Raw genomic sequence first — 20,400 nt, forward strand, 5'->3', positions numbered from 1 at the left:
TATGTGTATCTCGTCAGCCTGTTTTCAGGACCACACCGGGTTGCCCCAGATTCCCGTAAACACGTATCAACCTTGACTTATTAATAAATGCCTACTGAAAAGCTACAGGCAAAACTCCACATTTCTGCCCAAAATCTTACTCAATTCAACCCAAACCCCTTCAGGATTTAGTTGTTTCCCTTAAATTATCCTTAAACGGGCAGCACGGTGGCACAGTGGTTAGCATTGCTGCCTACGGCGCTGAGGACCCGGGTTCAAATCCTGACCCTGGATCACTGTCCGTGTGGAGTTTGCACATTCTCCCCGTGTCTGCGTGGGTTTCATCCCCACAACCCAAAGATGTGCAGGATAGGTAGATTGGCCACGCTAAATTGCCCATTAATTGGAAAAAATAATTGGGTACTCTAAATTTTATTTTTTTTTTTAAAAATTATCCTTAAACCTCAGTCCCAATATCCCTCAAACCTGACCGATATAACTCCTGGAACGGTTAGTCCTCAGTGTGAGTTGTAGGTCCACAAATCATGTAGACTGCTCCTGGCTCTCCGTGATGACTGCAGCCCCAAACGTTCAGGCCAATATCACAAAGTGGCTGTAAACACTGACCATCCCTGACACGGCTGGCCTTGTCCAGTGTTGAAAGTAGGCCTGAGTCAAGGTGACCAGCCCTGACCCTCCTTCCGACTGCAATGCCAGACCCCTATGGCTTTGTCCTTTTTATTACTAATCTGATCGAAAATATCAAAACACATTTCCTGGAGACATTCTGTTGGATGGAAGGTTATTCGTGAAGGCCCAGCCTTCTAAACCTTCGCTCTCGCCTGAGATGTGGCGATCTTCAGGTTAAATCACCACCAGTCAGCTCCCCGCCTCAAAGGGGAAAGCAGCCTATGGTCATCTGGGACTATGGCGACTTTACCTTGACCTTACTCGCCTTCATCTGATCACTGCCGTGGTCCATTCATCGCTAATGTTTCTGGCATCCAGACTGATAACAAAATCCATTCCTCCTCGGCTGTTGCCGATGTTGTTTGCGTGATGCTGTTGTCTGGAGTCTGCTATGATAATCTCCTAGCTTCTTCAATTGAATTATCTGACAGCGACTATTTTGTGCCATGGTGATGATAATGGAGTGTCCTTACATAGGGCGTGATTCTCCGCAAAGGTTTCTAAGGGCACTAGCAAGCGGGAACTGCTGGCTGCGGTTGGCTGAGTAAGTGCTGTTTAAGTTGTTGTTTGATCTTGTTTGCGGGGGACTGGCTAGTGCGGTGCCGGCTGGCGAGATTTCATTTGCGGTGAGAATCCGTGAGGCCTCGTTAAGTGGAACAATTAATGTTGAATAGCCTGAGGTCCCAGGTTCGATCCCGGCTCTGGGTCACTGTCCGTGTGGAGTTTGCACATTCTCCCCGTGTTTGCGTGGGTTTCGCCCCCACAACCCAAAGATGTGCAAGGTAGGTGGATTGAACATGATAAATTGACCCTTAATTGGAAAAAAATTAATTGGGTACTCTAAATTTTTTTTTTAAATGTTGACTAGCCTGGACGGCCTCGTTCTCCTCATGAAATATCCCGCGATTCTTCACAGGACTGTTCTCAAACAAAATAGTACCCGGAGTCCCACAAAGAGATATTACAGGTGACCAAAAGATTCATCAAAATTGTAGGCTTTAAGGAGCGTTTTATTGGGAATGGTGAAGGCGTCTCATGGAATTTCCCAGCTCGCCTGCCGTTTTTCCAATCCTGCCAAATGAAGGCAATGGACGTTTGAACGGCTCACCCCCGCCCCATCGGTGTTGTACATTTCTGCCCATTGTCTTTGGTCCACACTAAATAAATTCTGTTCGCTCGCTATTGACCCCACACCAATCCTTGGTATCTATCTGAGGCTGAACAACATTGTTCACAATCTCGACGTGATATTTGAGCCTCTGATGAGATTCCGACCGCATACCTGCACCATTAGTGGAACGGCCACCTCTGCAACATTGCCTGTCCTGGCTCCTGTGCCTCAGCTTGTCTGCCATGGAGACCATCACCTCTGTCATTTTTACCTCTAGTATTGACTATTCCAACACAGTCCTGGCTGATTTCTCTCATTATACCCTTTATAAACTTGGGGGAAATCAGTATTCTGCTGCCCATGCCCATTCTCGTCCCAAGTCCCTTTCACCCATCATCCTATGCTCATCAACATACATTGGACTCTCGATTTTAAAATCTTATCCTTTTTTTCAAATCCTTACACGGCCTCAAATCTCTGTAATCTTAGTAATTTCCTCCAGCCCACGACCCTATGAGATATCAGCATTAATCTAATCCTGGCTCGGTCTCATATTTTGTTTTATAACTTACCTACGAAGCATCTTGGGATATTTTATATCGTTAAACGACTCTGGCAGTATATAAACAGATGTTTTGTTGTTGATTCTAGGAATAGTGGAGAGAGGGGACTTAAAGAAGCATGAGGACCAATTCAGGTATGGGGAAACACAAAAGATGATGTGATAAATATCTGACTTGTGCCTGGATTTGTGATTCAATGTGTGGAAGCTTTCTTCAAAATATACAATGTTCACAATATCTTCATCTTTAAAAATGTTATTTACAGGTTGTGGAGATCACTGGCTGGAGCTGTACTTATTGCCCATTCCTAACTCCCCTCCGTTTCAGAGAGGATTTGAGAGTCAACCACACCGCTACGGATGTGTGGGTCACATGTAGGCCAGATCAGGTAAGGATGGCAGATTTCCTTCCCGAAAGGGCAGGTGGGTTTTTAACAGCAATCGATAATGGTCATCGTTAGATTTTTTATTGAAATCAAATTTCCTCATCTGCCATGGTGGATTTGAGCCAAGGTGCGCAGGTGTTGCTCAATTTGTTTTAGTTATATTGCCACTTTTGAACCAATAATACAACAGTTGTGATTACACATCAGGATGAAGTGGAAACATAATTCAAGTGGTCTAAAGGTATGAGATTCTCATCAGGAGACAGCCTCACATATTTCTTGCTTTGTCATCTAGTGCCTAGTATAACTACCCCATTGGGTTTTTTGGAGGGCTCCAAGACATTTGTGCATCAACGTCTATGAAAAACTGTTGGAAAATAAGATATCTTTTTGGTGGCCAATCCACCTACACTGCCCATCTTTGGGTTGTGGACGTGAGACCCACGCAGACACGGGGAAAATGTGCAAACTCCGCACAGACAGTGATCCGGGGCAGGGATCAAACCCAGGTCCTTGGCACTGTGAGGCAACAGTGCTAACCATTGCGGTGCTCATTTTTAATCACTCTTAAAGCTGTAGTGATGATTCTTCACAATTGTGCTAGTAAAAGGTTGTTTATGAGTGTTTAGTTATCGTTGGTGTGATCATCTTAGGAAACGCATAGACTCTGCAATCTTCGGGAGGAAGGAGGTCCATCACACTGGTATGAATGTTCTCCTTCATGAAGCCAGCCTCCACCAAATGAGACACTTGTGTTTCCTGGACAGATTAAAGATGTACATTTTATAGGAAATGTGAAACTGATCACACAGTACAGCACATCCCAGACATTCAAAACGTTATCCTTATTTATAATTAAAAAATAATTGAGAAATGCAACATAGCATGTATTTTAAAAGACATGGAGATAAGGGCAGCACGGTGGCACAGCACTGGGGCCTCACAGCGCCGAGGTCCCAGGTTCGATCCCAGCTCTGGGTCACTGTCCGTGTGGAGTTTGCACATTCTCCCCGTGTTTGTGTGGGTTTCGCCCCCACAACCCAAAAAATGTGTAGGCGAGGTGGATTGGCCAAGCTAAATTGCCCCTTAATTGGAAAAAATGAATTGGGTACTCTAAATTTATTTTAAAAAAGACATGGAGATGATCCTCAAGGTAAGGGACAGGGAACCAGAACATTTTCCATCTCAAGCGCCGGCTGCTACCCTCAGGCGAGGTGAAGCAGTTTAGAGGTAAATCTCCCCTCGATTCTGCCACAACAATATACGGGACCTCAACCTCACAGTCCCACTTTTTACTGCACCATTTTCCCACCTCACCTGAAGATCCTCTGATCTCTAAATGAGTTTGTTCAATTGACATGAAATTAGAGTAAGTCTTGTAGGTTGATGGTCATTGGAAACTGGATTCAAGTTCCCATTTCAACTAGAATAAAATCCATGAATAGCTTCCTTCTCTGTCTTAGTAAGATTTTAAATGGAAATTGTCATCGCTCTTAAGTCTAAGCCCTAGGGCGTGATTCAGCGATCCTGTTGTGCCCAGCATGGATCCGGGCGCAACGGGTGAATCCCGGGAGAGCTTCAAATTGTATTCCACGCCCGGCGCCGGCCAATTGCGTGTTACCCGACTCTCTCCGCCTGGCATGATCTGGATCTCACTTTCCCTGGACGAGATCCAGATCTGCGTATTTAAATACCCTGATGCCAGATTCACCCACCGCATGGGACTCAACGGCCGCTCGTGTGAGACCTTGCCAGACACCGTTTAGTACTTACCTGAGAAAGTCTTGCAGGTCCTGGGAAACACCTGAGTGGTCGGGGGACAGGGAAGGGTGGTTCCCGGGCTCTCCCTGTGGCACCTGGGCACCTTGGCACTGTCGGGGTGTCAGGCAGCGAGTGCCAGGGTGCCCCAGTGCCAAGTTGGCACTGCCAGAGGCCAGGCCTGTGAGGGGGGGGGGGACGACTTGCTAATTGGAGGGGGTAGAGGGGGGTTTCTCCGGGGCCTCAATAAGGTTGGGGAGCTGAGGGGGATTGATAAAGCGGGGGCGGGGGGGGGGGGGGGGGGGGGGGGGGGGGGCTTGAAACGCGGGGTGGTGGTGGGTGAAAGATCAGGGCTGCCGATGAAAATGGTGCCCCAATCTGTGACGGGCCATTCCTATTGACGAGTTCAGCTTACCAGCAGGAAATTAACTAAAGTGTGGCCTCGGCAGAGAGATACTCCCTGAGGTCAACAATAATGGCAAAGTGCCGGTGAATAGCGGGGTCATTCTTGGCGCTGCAGCTGCCATGAAACACCCCGTTAAACGCCCCCAAAAGCAGGCTTTAATATTTGTCCGCTGAACCGACCCCCTGAATTATTGATTTGTGTGGTGCACTGTAAGGTGCCTGTGAGTCAGGAAGTTGTGAGTGCAACCTCACTAGCGGAATTGAGCACATAATCTAGGCTGACACTGGAGGGGGCTGCATTGCTGGAGATGTCTTTTGGGTGGGGTATCAAACCAATGCCCCATCTGCCGTTTGTTGTTTGTGGTGCACGTTAATGATCTAGACGTGAAAGCAGGAGGTATGATCAGCTGGTGCGGAGTTGATATGCAAATTGCTGTAGTGATAAATAGTGAGGAGGGAAGCCTTAGATCGCAGGATGATATAGACGGGCTAGTCAGGCGGGCAGAACAGTGAAACTTGGAATTTAACCCTGAAAAGTGAGGTGATGCATTTTAAGAGGACTAGCAAGACAAGGGAATACACAATGAATGCTAGTACAGAGGATCAGAGGGACCTTGCGTGCATGTCCATCGATCCCTGAAGACAGCCAGATGGGTAGATAAGGTGGTTAAGAAGGCACACAGGATTTTTTTTTTTTTTATAAATTTAGATTACCCAATTATTTTTTCCAATTAAGGGGCAATTTAGCGTGGCCAATCCACCTACTCCGCACATTTTTGGGTTGTGGGGGCGAAACCCACGCAGACACGGGGAGAATGTGCAAACTCCACACGGACAGTGACCCAGAGCCGGGATCGAACCTGGGACCTCAGCGCCGTGAGGCGGTTGTGCTAACCACTAGGCCACCGTGCTGCCCACACACAGGATTCTTGCCGTTATTAGCCGAGGCATAGAATATAAGAGCAGGCAGGTGATGATGGAGCTGCATAAAACGCTCATTAAGCCACAGCTAGAGTACTGTGTGCAGTTCTCGTCGGCACACTATAGGAAGGATGTCATTGCACTAGAAAGGGTGCAGAAAAGATTCACCAGAATGTTGCCTGGGCTGGAGGGTTTCAACCATGAGGAGAGGCTGGTTAAGCTGATGCCATTTTCCTTAGAGCAGAGAAGGCTGAGGGGGAACGTGATCGAGATGCATAAGATTATGAGGGACATAGATAGGGTGGATAGGAAGGAACTTTTCCCCTTAGTATCGGGGTCAATAACCAGGGGCATAAATTTAAGGCAAGTGGCAGAAGATTTAGAGGGTATTTGCAGAAAAATGTCTTCACCCAGAGTTGGTGACACTCACTGCCTGAATGGGTGGTAGAGACGGGAACCCTCACAACTTTTGAGGAACACTTCGATGGGCATTTGAACCACCACAGCACACAAGGCTACGGACCAAGTGGTGGAAAATGGGATTACAATAGATAGGTGCTTGATAGTCAGTGCAAAGGCGATGGGTCGAAGGGACTCGTTTTGTGCTCTAAGACTCGATGTAGGTGGAGTTGTCCCCTTGCCCTACCTAACACATATCCTTCATCCATCACCAAAGCATATTAACCAGTCATTCCATTAGTACTTGTCAAACGTTGTTGTTTGCAAATTGACTGTCATGTTTGTTCATATAACATCGTCTGCCTTCTAAAAAAGTAATTCGTTTGCAGTTGAGCACTTATGGGTTCCCTGAGGACATGAAAGATGCTATATCAATGTAAGTTCAATTAAACTTTTTCTCTCCCGATTTCTGGTCTGTTCACATACCGAACAAACTCTTTTTCGAAATAACAAAATAGAATTTTCAAAGCAATAATAAGACATAATAACCCTGATGGCCATAGCAACTCCCATGTGCTGGAACCTTGGTTGTAAAATAGTTCTCATGAAAACTTAATGATAAAAGTACTTGTGAAATAACTGAGAAATACAAGCTCTTGGGAGTACACGGTCAGCGTTGACAGCTTCCAAATGGATCATGTAAATCACTCCCACATTGCACTGTAGGTTCAGATAATGGCCGTTTGTTATTTTTTTTACCTGGAACATTTTTTCAATGTCATTATACTTTCCCTTCAGTAGCTCTCCCCAGGAGGTGAGGTTGCAATATGTAAGAACACCTCCAGGCTTCAGCAATCGCCAGGCATGCCCCTGAAAGAAAAATAATTTAAAGACTACAGCTTGATTCGGCTGAACGTTTCCCTCCTGTCCTTCCTGGATTTATCTGATAGATTAAAACAGCTGAACCACCAATGACTTTGCACAAGGCGAGTCAACGCCAACTGTAATATCAAGATTGTGAGGAATTAACAGGATTTAGAGGGAGGAAATGGGGAGGAGACAGGATCAAGTAATAGGAGACGGGGAGGGCAGGATGGAAAAGCAGGAGGACAATTGGAATGTGGACAATGATAGGTTGACAATAGAGACAAGAACATTCAATGGGAACGAGTTTAGATGCTCTGGAAGGGGGCAATAGGCCAGTAACTCCTCAGTAGCAATGGGAGGGGGAGCACATTGCAACATGTGGCGGAATATTCTCTTGTCCTGTGGGCGCGATTCTCTGGAAAGATTTCTAAGTGTGGTGGCGAGTGGGAGTTGCCGCGAGCTTCCCGGCGCTCAGCCCAACGCATCAAAGGCCACGGGACGAGGTAAGCAGCTGGCAGCCTCCACCTCAGATGTGCATCCTGGACAACCTAGACATAGCGGTAGAACTAGGAGGGCCAAGCACGTTGAGGATCACTGAGGGCACGGGGGGGAGGGGTTGGGGTTAAGTAGAGGGTGGGGAGGTGAGGGGATTGGGAAGGTGGGGGGGCAGCACCATTGGGAGTGGGGTACTGTACAACACATTAAACACCTTTTTGCACAACCATTATGCTGCCTCTGTCACTTCCTCTTCCGCAATGCGAGCGGACCCTTTACCCATGTCTCCAGGCATCCCCCCCCCCCCGGCGCTCACCCACCCTCCGGCTGTGGGCATGTCCCTGTACCATCCCCTGGGTGTTCGGATGTGTGGTGTTGCCTCCCGCATTGTTCAAACACAGTGTCCAGATATCGAGGTGTGATTGGGATACTAGACAATGGCTTCCACATGCTACACGGCTCGCCCATGGGCATCCACTTGGCATCTGTGAAGTGCTCACTTAACCATGATTGCCAATTCCCGATCAGCGATAGCCTTTAGACGTACGGCCAGAGCCCTGGCAGTCACTGGTGGTTACGGATGGTCATTGGGGCAGATGGGCAGGGACAACGGTTGCCCCTGGAATGGGTAAACAATCCAGGGGTTGGCATGTTGGTGCCGAGAGCAGTTGCCCCCTGCCCGTGCCTCGCCCCCACCCTCCCATGGCGACCCACCCCTGCAGAGGGTCCCCCACCCCCAGCCGTGGGTTCCTCATACCCGAGCACTAGGGGCAGCAGCCTGTGAGCAAAGATGGCAACTCACCTCCTCGGCTCCCCACAGAAACCCTTCCGCCGGGTTCACGTTTTTCAAAAGGAGTACTAATCAGCGCCAGCGTGACCACTTGCTGGGGAGGCTGCTAAATGACGGGGGCTCTCGTTAATTGTGCGAAATAGGGCTTAAGTGGTGACCCAGGTTCGATCCAGGCCACTGACCATGTGGAGTTTGCACATTCTCCCCATGTCTGCGTGGATCTCACCCCCACAACCCAAAGATGTGCAGGGTAGGTGGACTGGCACACTAAATTGTCCCTTAATTGGGAAAAAAAAAGAATTGGGTATTCTAAATTTATTTTAAAAAGACACAAGAGTTGACCTCAAGCCCTGAGTGATCATCTCTTGAGACACAAGAGTACAAGAAACCCGAATGGGAGTGAACTGTATGACCCATCGCGCCTGCTCCACCATCCAATATGATCAAGGCTGTTCTAGAGCTTCAACTCTACTTTCCCGCCTGCTCCACATATCCCAGGGCAGTACGGTGGCACAATGGTTAGCACTGATGCCTCACAGTGCCAGGGACCGGGGTTCAGTTCTGGCCTTGGGTGACTGTGTGGAGAAGGCACTTTCTCCCCAGGTCTGCGTGGTTTTCCTCCAGATGTTCCAGTTTCCTCCCACATGGATGAGGTAGATTGGCCATATATTTGGTTGCTCCTTCGTGTCCAAGATGTGCAGGCCAGGTGGGGTTACGGGGATATGGCAAGGGAGTGGCCTAGGTAGACTGGTCTTTCGAAGGGTTGGTGCTGACTCAATGGGTGGTACAACTTCCTTCTGCACTGTAGGGACTCTATGGGCTCGATTATACCGCTCCTGACGCCAAAATCGCATTCGCCGACGGGGCGGAGAATCTGTTTTGCTGCCGAAATTGGGTGTGCCGCCGGTATTTCAATTCTCCACCCCCTGAAAATCGGCGTACTTGAGGAGAATGCCGCGCCGGGTATCCGCCATCTCAGGCCATTGCCTGAGGTCTGTCCCGCGCTACTCTGTCGCTGATCGACTAAATTCTCAACGGTGTGGGACTCTCATAGTCCCAGCCATTCGGGATCCTCGCGGGCTCAGTCCAGGGCTGCCACAGTCCACAGTCGGGGGAGGGACGATCGGCGGGCAGGTGGGGCTTCAGTCGGGGCTGGGGCAATGTGGACGGGCGGTCCAGGGTGCATGAGAGCCCGATCTAGGGCACTAATTTGGTAGTCTAGGTCCGCCATGGAGCACGACGCGGCCGCTGCAGGCGTGGCCCCTGATCCGGAGTGCAGGGGGCCGTATCAGCAGCTAGAGCTGCAAGCTCTACGCTGCCTCCTTGCTAGCCTCCAGCAAAACAAGGAGTCTTTTGACACCAGTTTTCCTGGCGTAAAAGACCACAGTTTTCACGACAGCGTGGGGACTTGGTCTCCAAAACGGAGGAACCCGCCTTATTTCTTCATTCCCCGCGGGACCAAAAATCGGTCCATCAAACGGAAGGCCACCACGTCAACTCACCGAGAGATTCAACAATCATATACATGGAAGGTCATGTTGAATACCCACTAAACTCTCCAGAAAAAGTTGAAGTTGTTCACTCAAATGTCAGTGAATTTTCAACTTCATGATAGACCTTAATTAGCCAATGACTGTCTTGGACATTGGCAACTAACTAGCTGCAAGTTTCATCAGGCTTTAATTCTTATTGGAGGTTTAAAAACAAGTTTATTTCTAAATGTTTTCTGTCTCCTAATGCCATCTTTCTCTCCTTCTCTCGATTTAACATGCTGTACATGATTTGGCACTGACTTCTAACTTGCACTTCCTGGTACAGATTCTGCCAGCATGAACAAGAATTCTTTGTTTTGACTGGTTAATGTTCACACAGCTTTCAGATCTCCTGCAGAGGGCAGGCCGCTGATTTGGATTTCCAATCACAGCAACTTCCAGTGCAAAGGCCCATTGACAAAAGACTGTGAATAAGCACATACGGTTTTCATAAGAACTAGGAGCAGGAGTCGGCCATCTGTCCCCTCGAGCCTGCTCCGCCATTCAATGAGATCATGGCAGATCTTTTGTGGACTCAGCTCCACTTTCCGGCCTGAACACCATGGCTGGGATTCTCCCCTACCAAGCGGGGCAGGGGGTCCCGGCGTAGCAGAGTGGCGCCAACCACTCAGGCACCTTTAGGGGCTAGGCCCGTGCCAGAGTGGTTTCTGCTCCGCCGGCCGGCGGAAAAACCGGCGCCAACGGCCTTTGGCGCCCGCCGCCCGGCGTCGGGGCTGACCGAAAGGCCTTCGCCGGTCCACGCATGCGCCGGTGCGTCAGAGGCCGCTGACGTCATCACCGGCACATGCGCAGTAAGGGGGTCTCTTCCACCTCCGCCATGGTGGAGGCCGTGGCGGCGGCGGAAGAAAAGAGTGCCCCCACGGCACTGGCCCGCCCGCCGATCGGTGGGCCCCAATCGTGGGGGCACCCCCCGGGATCCAATCGCCCAGCGCCCCCCCCAGGACCCCGGGGGCCCGCTTGCGCCGCCAATCCCGCCGGCACCAGAGGTGCTCCAATTCCCGCCGGCGGGAGAGGCCTGTCAGCGGCGGGATTTCAGCCCATCGCGGGCCGGAGAATCGCCGTTGGGGGGCACGCCAATCGGCGGGGCATGATTCCCGCTCCCGCCGGTTCCCGGGTGGCGGAGAATTCCGGCCACGGCGGGGGCGGGATTTACGCCGGCCCCGGGCGATTCCCTGACCCTGTGGGGGGTCAGAGAATTCCGCCCCATAACTCTTAATCTCTTTATTCTTCAAAAAACTATCTATCTTTATCTTAAAAACATTTAATGAAGGAGCCTCTACTGCTTCACTGGGCAAGGAATTCCATAGATTCACAACCCTTTGGGTGAAGAAGTTCCTCCTAAATTCAGTCCTAAATCTACTTCCCCTTATTTCACCTGCCAGTGGAAACAACCTCCCCGCATCTATCCTATCTATTCCCTTCATAATTTTATATGTTTCTATAAGATCCTCCCGCGTCCTTCTAAATTCCGAGTACTGACACTGACTGCAAAACCTGGTCTCCCCCCCCTGCACTTACCTTTATAAAAGCAAACTGATGGGTGTGCCAGGTTGCTTCTGACAATGGGTAAGTGTCATAAAGAATTCCTGGAAAACAAATCGAAAAAGAAAAAGAAAAATCTAATTTGCTTTCACATCCAGAGGTCAAATATACAACAACTTTAGGGCAGCACGGTGGCGCAGTGGTTAGTACTGCAGTCTCATGGCGCCGAGGACCCAGGTTCGATCCCAGCCCTGGGTCACTGACGTCGTGGACTTTGCACGTTCTCCCCGTGCTTGCGTGGGTTTCACCCCCACAACCCAAAGATCTGCAGGGTAGGTGGATTGGCCACGCTCAATTGTGCCCTTAATTGAAAAAAAATAATTTTTAAAAAGTATACAACAGCATGCATTTATGCAGCATCTTTAATGTGGTACGAAGACACAAGACACTTCACAGGAGTGTAATCATATAAAAACAATTGAAACCAAGTCAAAGAAAGCGACATTAAGATAAAGCTTCATCAATTAGGTAGGTTTTAAAGAGCATTGTAAAAAAAGGGGGAGAGGCAAAATTGTTTTTTTGTTATAAATTTAGAGTACTCAATTCATTTTTTTCAATTAAGGGGCAATTTTAGCGTGGCCAATCCACCTACCCTGCAGATCTTTGGGTTGTGGGGGTGAAACCCACGCAGGCACGGGGAGAACGTGCAAAGTCCACGGCGTCAGTGACCCAGGGCTGGGATCGAACCTGGGTCCTCGGCGCCGTGAGGCAGCAGTGCTAACCACTGCGGAGACCAGCTGAGCTCATCCAGCATTTTCTGTTTTTATTTCAGGTTTCCAGCATCCGCAGTATTTTGCTTTTAATGCAGCTATTGATGATGGGCCGAAGGAAATAGTGAACGTATGAAGGCGGAATTGGAGCAGCACGGAGATCTGGGAGTGTTGTTGGGCTGGAGGAGGTTACAGAGATGGGGAAGGGCACAGCCATGGAAGGGTTGAGCAAAAAGGTAGAGGTTTTTCAAATTTGCAATAAAACGGACATAACTCCCCAGTAGCTTAAAGGAGACAATCCTGCGCACTGTTGAGCCATACTGACTGACAAGGTCCAGGTTTTGATTGCCAATCTATGTTGATCTCTGTTGTTGAATGCTACTATGGACCGGAGTGATAGATCGCTGGAGATGAGAAAAGTAAGTCAGGAGTCCAGGTCCTGATCATCAGCCTGTGATCGCTGTTGGAAAATGAATTTGTGAAGGCAGCACGGTGGCGCAGTGGTTATCTCTGCTGCCTCACGGCGCCGAGGTCCCAGGTTTGATCCTGGCTGTGGGTCACTGTCTGTGTGATTTTGCACATTTTCCCCATGTTTGCGTGGATTTCGCCCCCACAACCCAAAGATGTGCAGGATAGGTGGATTGGCCATGCTAAATTGTGCCCTGAATTGGAAAAAACGAATTGGGCACTCTAAATTTATTACACAAAAGAAAATGAAATTGTGTGGGTTTCAGTGTTGAAAACAGATTTGGACTTGACTCCTTGACATAGACAAATAGCTTGCTGAAATCCTGTGGCCGAGCAAAGGGGCTGGATTCGCCGTTTCAGCGGCTATGTGCCGGCGCCAGCACAACATGTGTGGTCTTTTACGACGAAACAATCGGTGTGAAACCCTCACCGATTGCGGGACTGGTGAGGGGCTCGCACCGGCGCCGCGCAAAACACCTGCGCCGAAAATGGCTGGAGAATGACCATGTCCCGGGCCACACATGCGCACGGCTGACGACCTGCAGTGGTTGGGCCATATACCATGGCGCCGGCCGTGCGTGGACCTAACCTGTCATCCGCGACCTCACAGCCCACCACCTGGCCACCCGCCACCCCCCCAGCGTTCGCAGAGGCTTCCCCAGCCAGCGGCACGGAACCCGGCCGAGTGTGGTGGCGCTGGACACAGTCCGCAGCCGCCACGCTGGGTTCTCACTCGGCTGAGACCACACGTGTCCCGCGCCATCGGGAACACGGCCCATCGGGAGCGGAGCATCGCGGGTGGGCCAGCCGATGACACTGTTGCAACGGTGCGCAATTCTCGTCATGATGATGCCAGTTTGGAGGAGCGGAGCATGGCTGACCAACGTCAAACCACCACGTACCCTGATTTCGGCATCGAAGCCCATTTTCCGCCCAGTCGCCGAATATGATTTCAGCATTGGGCAATGGAGAATCCCGCCCAAGGTTACTGTGTCAAAAGGTGGAAGCAGTAGTGGGGAGCCGGGAAGCTGACCCAAAATAAATCGCAAATATTTATGCAGCCAGCCAAAATCCCAGCTCTACATTTAGTGTTAGGTGTGAGTCATGTGTCAGTGCACGCAGCTCCAAACTACAAAGCCAATGACTGGAGATCCTCCTTTCCCACCAGCAGCGCAACCCCGCATGTGGGTTTCCCGGTGGCGTGTGCTGGCTCCAATGGGAGATCCCGCTGCCAGCAAACGGTGCACCCCCGAGAAACACACAACTGGGGAACCCGGAGAACAATCCTGCACAACTTTCGAGATTTGAATTTAAAAGAGCCGAGAACCACTTGATGTTTGTAATGTTGGAACAGCAGACAACTGTCTTGGCAGCTCATTTCCAGCAGCAGTTTCACTGGCAGAATAGCGCTGCACACCTATTAACTCTGAGTGGCCTTAAGGGCAGCACGGTGGCACAGTGGTTAGTGCCGCTGCCTCACGGCACCGAGGTCCCAGGTTCGATCCCAGCTCTGGGTCACTGTCCGTGTGGAGTTTGCACATTCTCCCCGTGTTTGCGTGGATTTCGCCCCCACAACCCAAAGATGTGCAAGGTAGGTGGATTGGCCACACTAAATTGCCCCTTAATTGGAAAAAATGAATTGGATAACCTAAATTTTTTAAAAAACTCTGAGTGACCTTGGCTCCCCCAAAGACTAATCTGTGTACTCTGTGACAGTGCTGCTAAAAGGTTGTTCTTGGCTTATCTGCACTTCTGACTATGATTTACAGCTGACATTTGGGGCGAGACTTTAACTCGAAGCTCATTCAATAAAATAGAGATAAAATCAGGCACCTGTTCTTTACTCTTCCAGATGCTATTCTAAATGCTTTAACAGGTGAAGGGACAGGAGTAATTCAGTTCCAATCCCTCTGCGCATAAGTACAAGTGTTAAACACTAATTGCAGTATATGTTGCGATCATATAAGTAGCATTTGACGCCCTGAAGCTTCATGGCGCCGAGGTCCCAGGTTCGATCCCGGCTCTGGGTCACTGTCCGTGTGGAGTTAGCACATTCTCCCTGTGTTTGTGTGGGTTTCGCCCCCACAACCCAAAGATATGCGGGGTAGGTGGACTGGCCACGCTAAAATTGCCCCTTAATTGAAAAAAATGAATTGGATACTCTAAATTTTTTTTAAAAATAAGTAGCATTTGGAAAAAAAAACAAGCTGTCAACAGTGTTTAAATCACTCCACAAGTTTCTGATTATTATCGTGGGTAATTAAGATTGACTCGATCTGAACCATGGGCTTGTTCCGTACCTGTGCACATTACTGTTATGTTATTATTTAGAACACAAGAGTGTGTACTGTATGCAGTAGGACTAGAGGGCAAAGGGGACACCATAAACAAATAACTGCTCATGGTGCAATCAAGTAACTTATCAATAGTCTGCCAGGAGTTTTCATTTAGTATGGCCATGACGGAAATTACCAATGATAAATTTTGACTGGGAATGAAGGCAGAGGCTGCGTGGATGGAGGGCAGAGCTGGAAAATGTTCTAATCTTTATTTTTTAAATCTTTATTCATGTCACAAGTACTCTTACACTAACACTGCAATTAAGTTACTGTGAAAATCCCCTAGTCGCCACACTCCGTTGCCTGTTCGGGTACACTTGAGGGAGAATTTTAGGGCAGCATGGTAGCACAGTGGATAGCACTGTGGCTTCACAGCACCAGGGTCCCAGGTTCGATTCCCCACTGGGTCACTGTCTGTGCGGAGTCTGCACGTTCTCCCCCTGACAGCGTGGGTTTCCACCGGGTGCTCCGGTTTCCTCCCACACGTCCCGAAAGACGTGCAGGTTGGGTGGACTGGCCATGATAAATTGCCCTTAGTGACCAAAAAGGTTAGGAGGGGTTTTTGGGTTACGGGGATTGGGTGGAAGTGAGGGCTTAAGTGGGTTGGTGCAGATGGGTCGAATGGCCTCTTTCTGCACTGTGTGTTCTACGTTCTAGTTCGGAATATCTAATTCACCGAGCAAGCACGTCTTTGGGGACTTGTGGGAGGAAACCGGAGGAAACTCACGCAAATGCGAGGAGAACGCGCAGACTCAGCACAGTACAGTGACCCAAGCCGGGAATCGAACCTGAGACCCTGGCGCTGTGAAGCGGCAGTGCTAACCATTGTGCTACTAATTTTTTTTAATTGTTTCACACGGACAAAGGTTTAGTAAGAAAGTACTTCACAGATAAAACACAAATGTCAGACTTACCATCAAAATGTGTATCTGGTAATGTTGAAACTATATCCTCCCAGAGTCCCTTCAGGAGAACAACCTGAATTGGGAAATGTGCAAGACTAATATAAATTATGAGTAGATTGAAACTGCCCTTTCCTCATTATTGGCCAGAAAGTGGGATTTCACTGCCAGGCTTTACTGGAGAAAACCATTCCCACAAAATAGCTGCACCAAGTGATTGTGTGCTGCAGAGTTTTATTATTCTACTACTGTTGTCATATAAAGGAGGGCCTCGCATTTCCTTGCATTGTCTTACAATCTGTTTGAGATGTCTCAATGTACTTACCATATGCACAATTTTGAAATGCATTGACTGTTGTCACGTAGGTTTGCCACTTTACCTGCATACAGCAGGGGCTCACAAACAGCAAATAGGTGAAAAACCAGGAATTGTGTTGTGATGGTATTTGCTGAGGGAGGAAAGCTTTGCCATGATTCCAAGAAAATTCCATGCTCCTCTTCATATCCAGTGGGATCTATAACATTCGCCTGGGCAACGGAACCTGCAGACATGGCCCAGGTTTATTGTCTCCTAGGAACAGGAGCATGCCAATCAGTCCCTCGAGATTTTCCGCTACTCATTCGAAGGACAGCACGGTCGCACAGTGGTTAGCACAGGTTCTTCACAGCTTCAGGGTCGCAGGTTCATTGAAGCCTACTCGTGACAATAAGCGATTTTCATTTAATTTAATTCAAATTGCCCCTTAGTGTCCAAAAAGTTAGATGGGGTTACGGGGATGGGGTCAAGGCGTGGGCTTAAGTAGGGCACTCTTTCCAAGGGCCGTTGCAGACTCGATGGGCTGAATGGCCTCCTTCTGCACTGTAAATTCTATGAAACTTTCTATGAAAACTGCAGCATTTTAAAATTATTTGCATAATGGAAGATCTGCGAAACTATATCTAGTCATTGGTTGCTTACCTTGTGGGGTTGCTCCTTAGCCCACTCCTGCAATCTTTTAAACACACCTTCATTACATTCAATGATCCAGTGCTCTTCGATATTTAACGACTCTATCTTGGTGGCTGAAATTGCCATTCCAAACCCAATTTCCAGAACACGTCCTCCTAAGGCAAGAGAAAGCAATTGGGCTGAATAATGTCCTTCCGCACCTCTTCTCCATGTGAGTAGGATTTGAAGAGAATGGAATTTTATTGAAAGGAAAATTGAACGATACCGTTTGAGGCTGCAACAGTGGCAAGGGAATGCATGTATGGAGTCTCCCAGCGCCCCATGACTGGTTTGCCCAGGATCCGCAAATGGGTATCACTTTCATCGTACACGGCGGTTGCTAGCCTCCAATTTGGTTTACAGTCCTCGCCCTGCGAGAAAATGGGACTCTGTCTTCCCAAACTCATTCCGTTGCAAAAAGGGCTGGTCAACACTTGGGAAAGGGACATTGGTAGGCGAGGCTGGTTTATAAGAGCTCTTGAGTTATGCTGACATTGCACTTTTGCATCTGTGCCTTCCAGCAATGTGAAATTCATATGTGAACATACCATAAATAAACACGAGTCCAAAGCAACTGGAGCCGGATAGTTGTTACTGAACTTTACAAACGCTGACTGTTGTGAGGAAAGAGGTACAAATAGAACATAGAACAGTACAGCACAGAACAGGCCCTTCGGCCCTCGATGTTGTGCTGAGCAATGATCACCCTACTCAAACCCACGTATCCACCCTATACCCGTAACCCAACAACCCCCCCTTAACCTTACTTTTTAGGACACTACGGGCAATTTAGCATGGCCAATCCACCTAACCCGCACATCTTTGGACTGTGGGAGGAAACTGAAGCACCCGGAGGAAACCCACGCACACACGGGGAGGATGTGCAGACTCCGCACAGACAGTGACCCAGCCGGGAATCGAACCTGGGACCCTGGAGCTGTGAAGCATTTATGCTAACCACCATGCTACCGTGCTGCCCTTAAATGATACACCCAATCCCACCTTTCCGAAGATGTTAACCTCTTGACTACAGTGTCCCAGACATTTGCCGGGATCTAAGCTAAGTGGTCATTTTCCCCCCAAAAATATACTTCATTCAGAAAAAAATTGTAAAATTACATTCCACGACATTGCCGCAAGTGTAATACAGTTGACATTCCTTCTATGCAGCATGTGGCAGGCACTCTGAGGTGTCTCAGATCGATTGCAATTACATGTAAAATTTAGAATGTATCAACTTTCCTTGACAAAGTTATTGCCTGCAGAGTGTTACAACCCCCTAGGCTACTGAGCAGTCAATTCCAACCCCAGTTGACCTCGAGTTTCAACAGAATTTAACCCAATAAATCAATCTTAGAAAAACACCCAATGTCTTTAATAGAACAGTACAGCACAGAACAGGCCCTTCGGCCCTCGATGTTGTGCCGAGCAATGATCACCCTACTTAAACCCACGTAACCCGTATAGCCGTAACCCAACAATCCCCCCATTAACCTCACACTACGGGCAATTTAGCATGGCCAATCCACCTAACCCGCACATCTTTGGGCTGTGGGAGGAAACCGGAGCACCCGGAGGAAACCCACGCACACACGGGGAGGACGTGCAGACTCCACACAGACAGTGACCCAGCCGGGAATCGAACCTGGGACCCTGGAGCTGTGAAGCATTGATGCTAACCACCATGCTACCGTGAGGCCTTTGGCCTTTGGCTGCCCACTAACTACAGTCACCAGGTTTGTAAATTTAAACACAATTCATTTTATTAATAACAGTAACTGTAATTAAATATGCAGCAAATACGACAGGTTAATTATTATCTATTTCCTATACCCCCCCCCCCCACCCCCACTTAAACTCACCCCACCCTTGACACACAGAAGACAGATAAGCACAAAGGGGAGAGGGGGTAAATAATAAGTAAAATGGATAAAAGTCTTTGTTTCAGATGGTTCCTTATAGCACCTTACTTCAATTTAGGCTTTCAGTTTGAAGTTTTCACTGTAGATTCATTTAGATCTCTGTACAGCTATGCAACCTTTCTGAGAAAATGTGAAAAAGGAGGAGACTAAAAATATATTTTTAAAAAACCTATGCAACCTTTCTGGAAAATACACGAGGGAGCAGGAGGGCACTCCTTTCCTCTGAATGTCCAGCACTCCAACTTTTCTTCCCCTGGCTCTCTGAAAATCAGACTCAGGCAGGGTCCAGTCACCGCCTGCTACCGGGAAAAATATGGCCTTTTGGCCAATTCGTTGGCCACCAGCCAAACAATCGGACAGGGTCCCACCGATGTCTCGGGTGCTGAAAAGTCTGAGTTCTGCCGTCCGAAGGCTAACATCGTGTCCCCCTTTGTAACTTTTGCCAAGACCAAATGTAGCATGATTTGGACAATGTTCAGGCTTGGGCTGACAAGTGACAAGTAACATTTGCACCAGACATGTGCCAGACAGTGACCATCTCCAACTAGAGAAAATCGAACATAGAAACATAGGAGGAGGAAGAGGCCATTCGGCCCTTCGAGCTTGCTCTGCCTTTCAGTATGATCATGGCAGATCATCCAACTCAATAGCCTGATGCGGCCTTCCTCCCCCCACCCCCTTATCCTTTGATCCCCTTCTCCCCAAGTGCGGTGTCTAACTGCTTCTTGAAGAGATACAAGGTTTTAGCCTCAACTGCTTTCTGGTATGGTGAATTCTACAGGCCGACCACTCTCTGGGTGAAGAAATTTCTCCTCATCTCTGTCCTAAATAGTCTACGCCGTATCCTCAGACTATGACCCCTGGTTCTGGACACCCCCATCGTCGGGAACATCCTTCTTGCATCTACCCTGTCTCGTCCTGTTAGAATTTTATAGGCTTCTATGAGATTCCCCTCATTCTTCTGAACTCCAGCGAAAACAATCCTTTTTTTAAAATTTTCCAATTAAGGGACAATTTAGCACATCTTTGGGCCTAAGGCCCTGTTTAATTGCAGCAAGACATCCCTGCTCCTGTACTTGAATCCTCTCGCCTTCTCGTTTTTGCTACCAAAGTGGATAACCTCACATTTATCCAAATTATACTGTACAAGCAGGACGGGTTGCATCTGAACCAGAGGGGCACCAATATCCTGGGGGGGAGGTTTTCTAGTACTCTTCGGGAGGGTTTAAACTAATTTGGCAGGGGAATGGGAACCGGATCTGTAGTCCAGCAACTAAGGTAGACGATAGTCAGGACGCCAAAGCACGTAGTGATGCAGTGGGGAAGGTAACAATGACAAAGGAGAGTACTTGCAGGCAAGGAGATGGGTTGAAGTGTGTATACTTTAATGCAAGAAGCATCAGGAATAAGGTGGGTGAACTTAATGCATGGATCGGTACTTGGGACTACGATGTGGTGGCCATCACGGAAACTTGGATAGAAGAGGGGCAGAAATGGTTGTTGGAGGTCCCTGGTTATAGATGTTTCAACAAGATTAGGGAGGATGGTAAAAGAGGTGGGGGGGTGGCATTGTTAATTAGAGATAGTATAACAGCTGCAGAAAGGCAGTTCGA

The 20,400-nt window shown here is 48.6% G+C and overlaps 1 protein-coding gene across 1 annotated transcript; it reads right to left on the reverse strand.

Annotated features, from left to right (window-relative positions):
* Nucleotides 1-3,326: 3,326 nt before the first annotated feature.
* On the reverse strand, nt 3,327-17,294 carry gamt (guanidinoacetate N-methyltransferase). The gene is made up of 6 exons (XM_038778301.1): nt 17,092-17,294; nt 16,836-16,981; nt 15,890-15,953; nt 11,435-11,502; nt 6,971-7,081; nt 3,327-3,487 (listed from the first exon to the last, which is right to left on the reverse strand). The coding sequence occupies exons 1-6, from the start codon at nt 17,270-17,272 to the stop codon at nt 3,344-3,346; spliced, it is 714 nt and encodes a 237-aa protein (XP_038634229.1). The 5' UTR covers nt 17,273-17,294; the 3' UTR covers nt 3,327-3,343.
* Nucleotides 17,295-20,400: the final 3,106 nt, after the last annotated feature.

This window comes from Scyliorhinus canicula, chromosome 18 (assembly GCF_902713615.1).
Source record: "Scyliorhinus canicula chromosome 18, sScyCan1.1, whole genome shotgun sequence".
Taxonomy (NCBI): domain Eukaryota; kingdom Metazoa; phylum Chordata; class Chondrichthyes; order Carcharhiniformes; family Scyliorhinidae; genus Scyliorhinus; species Scyliorhinus canicula.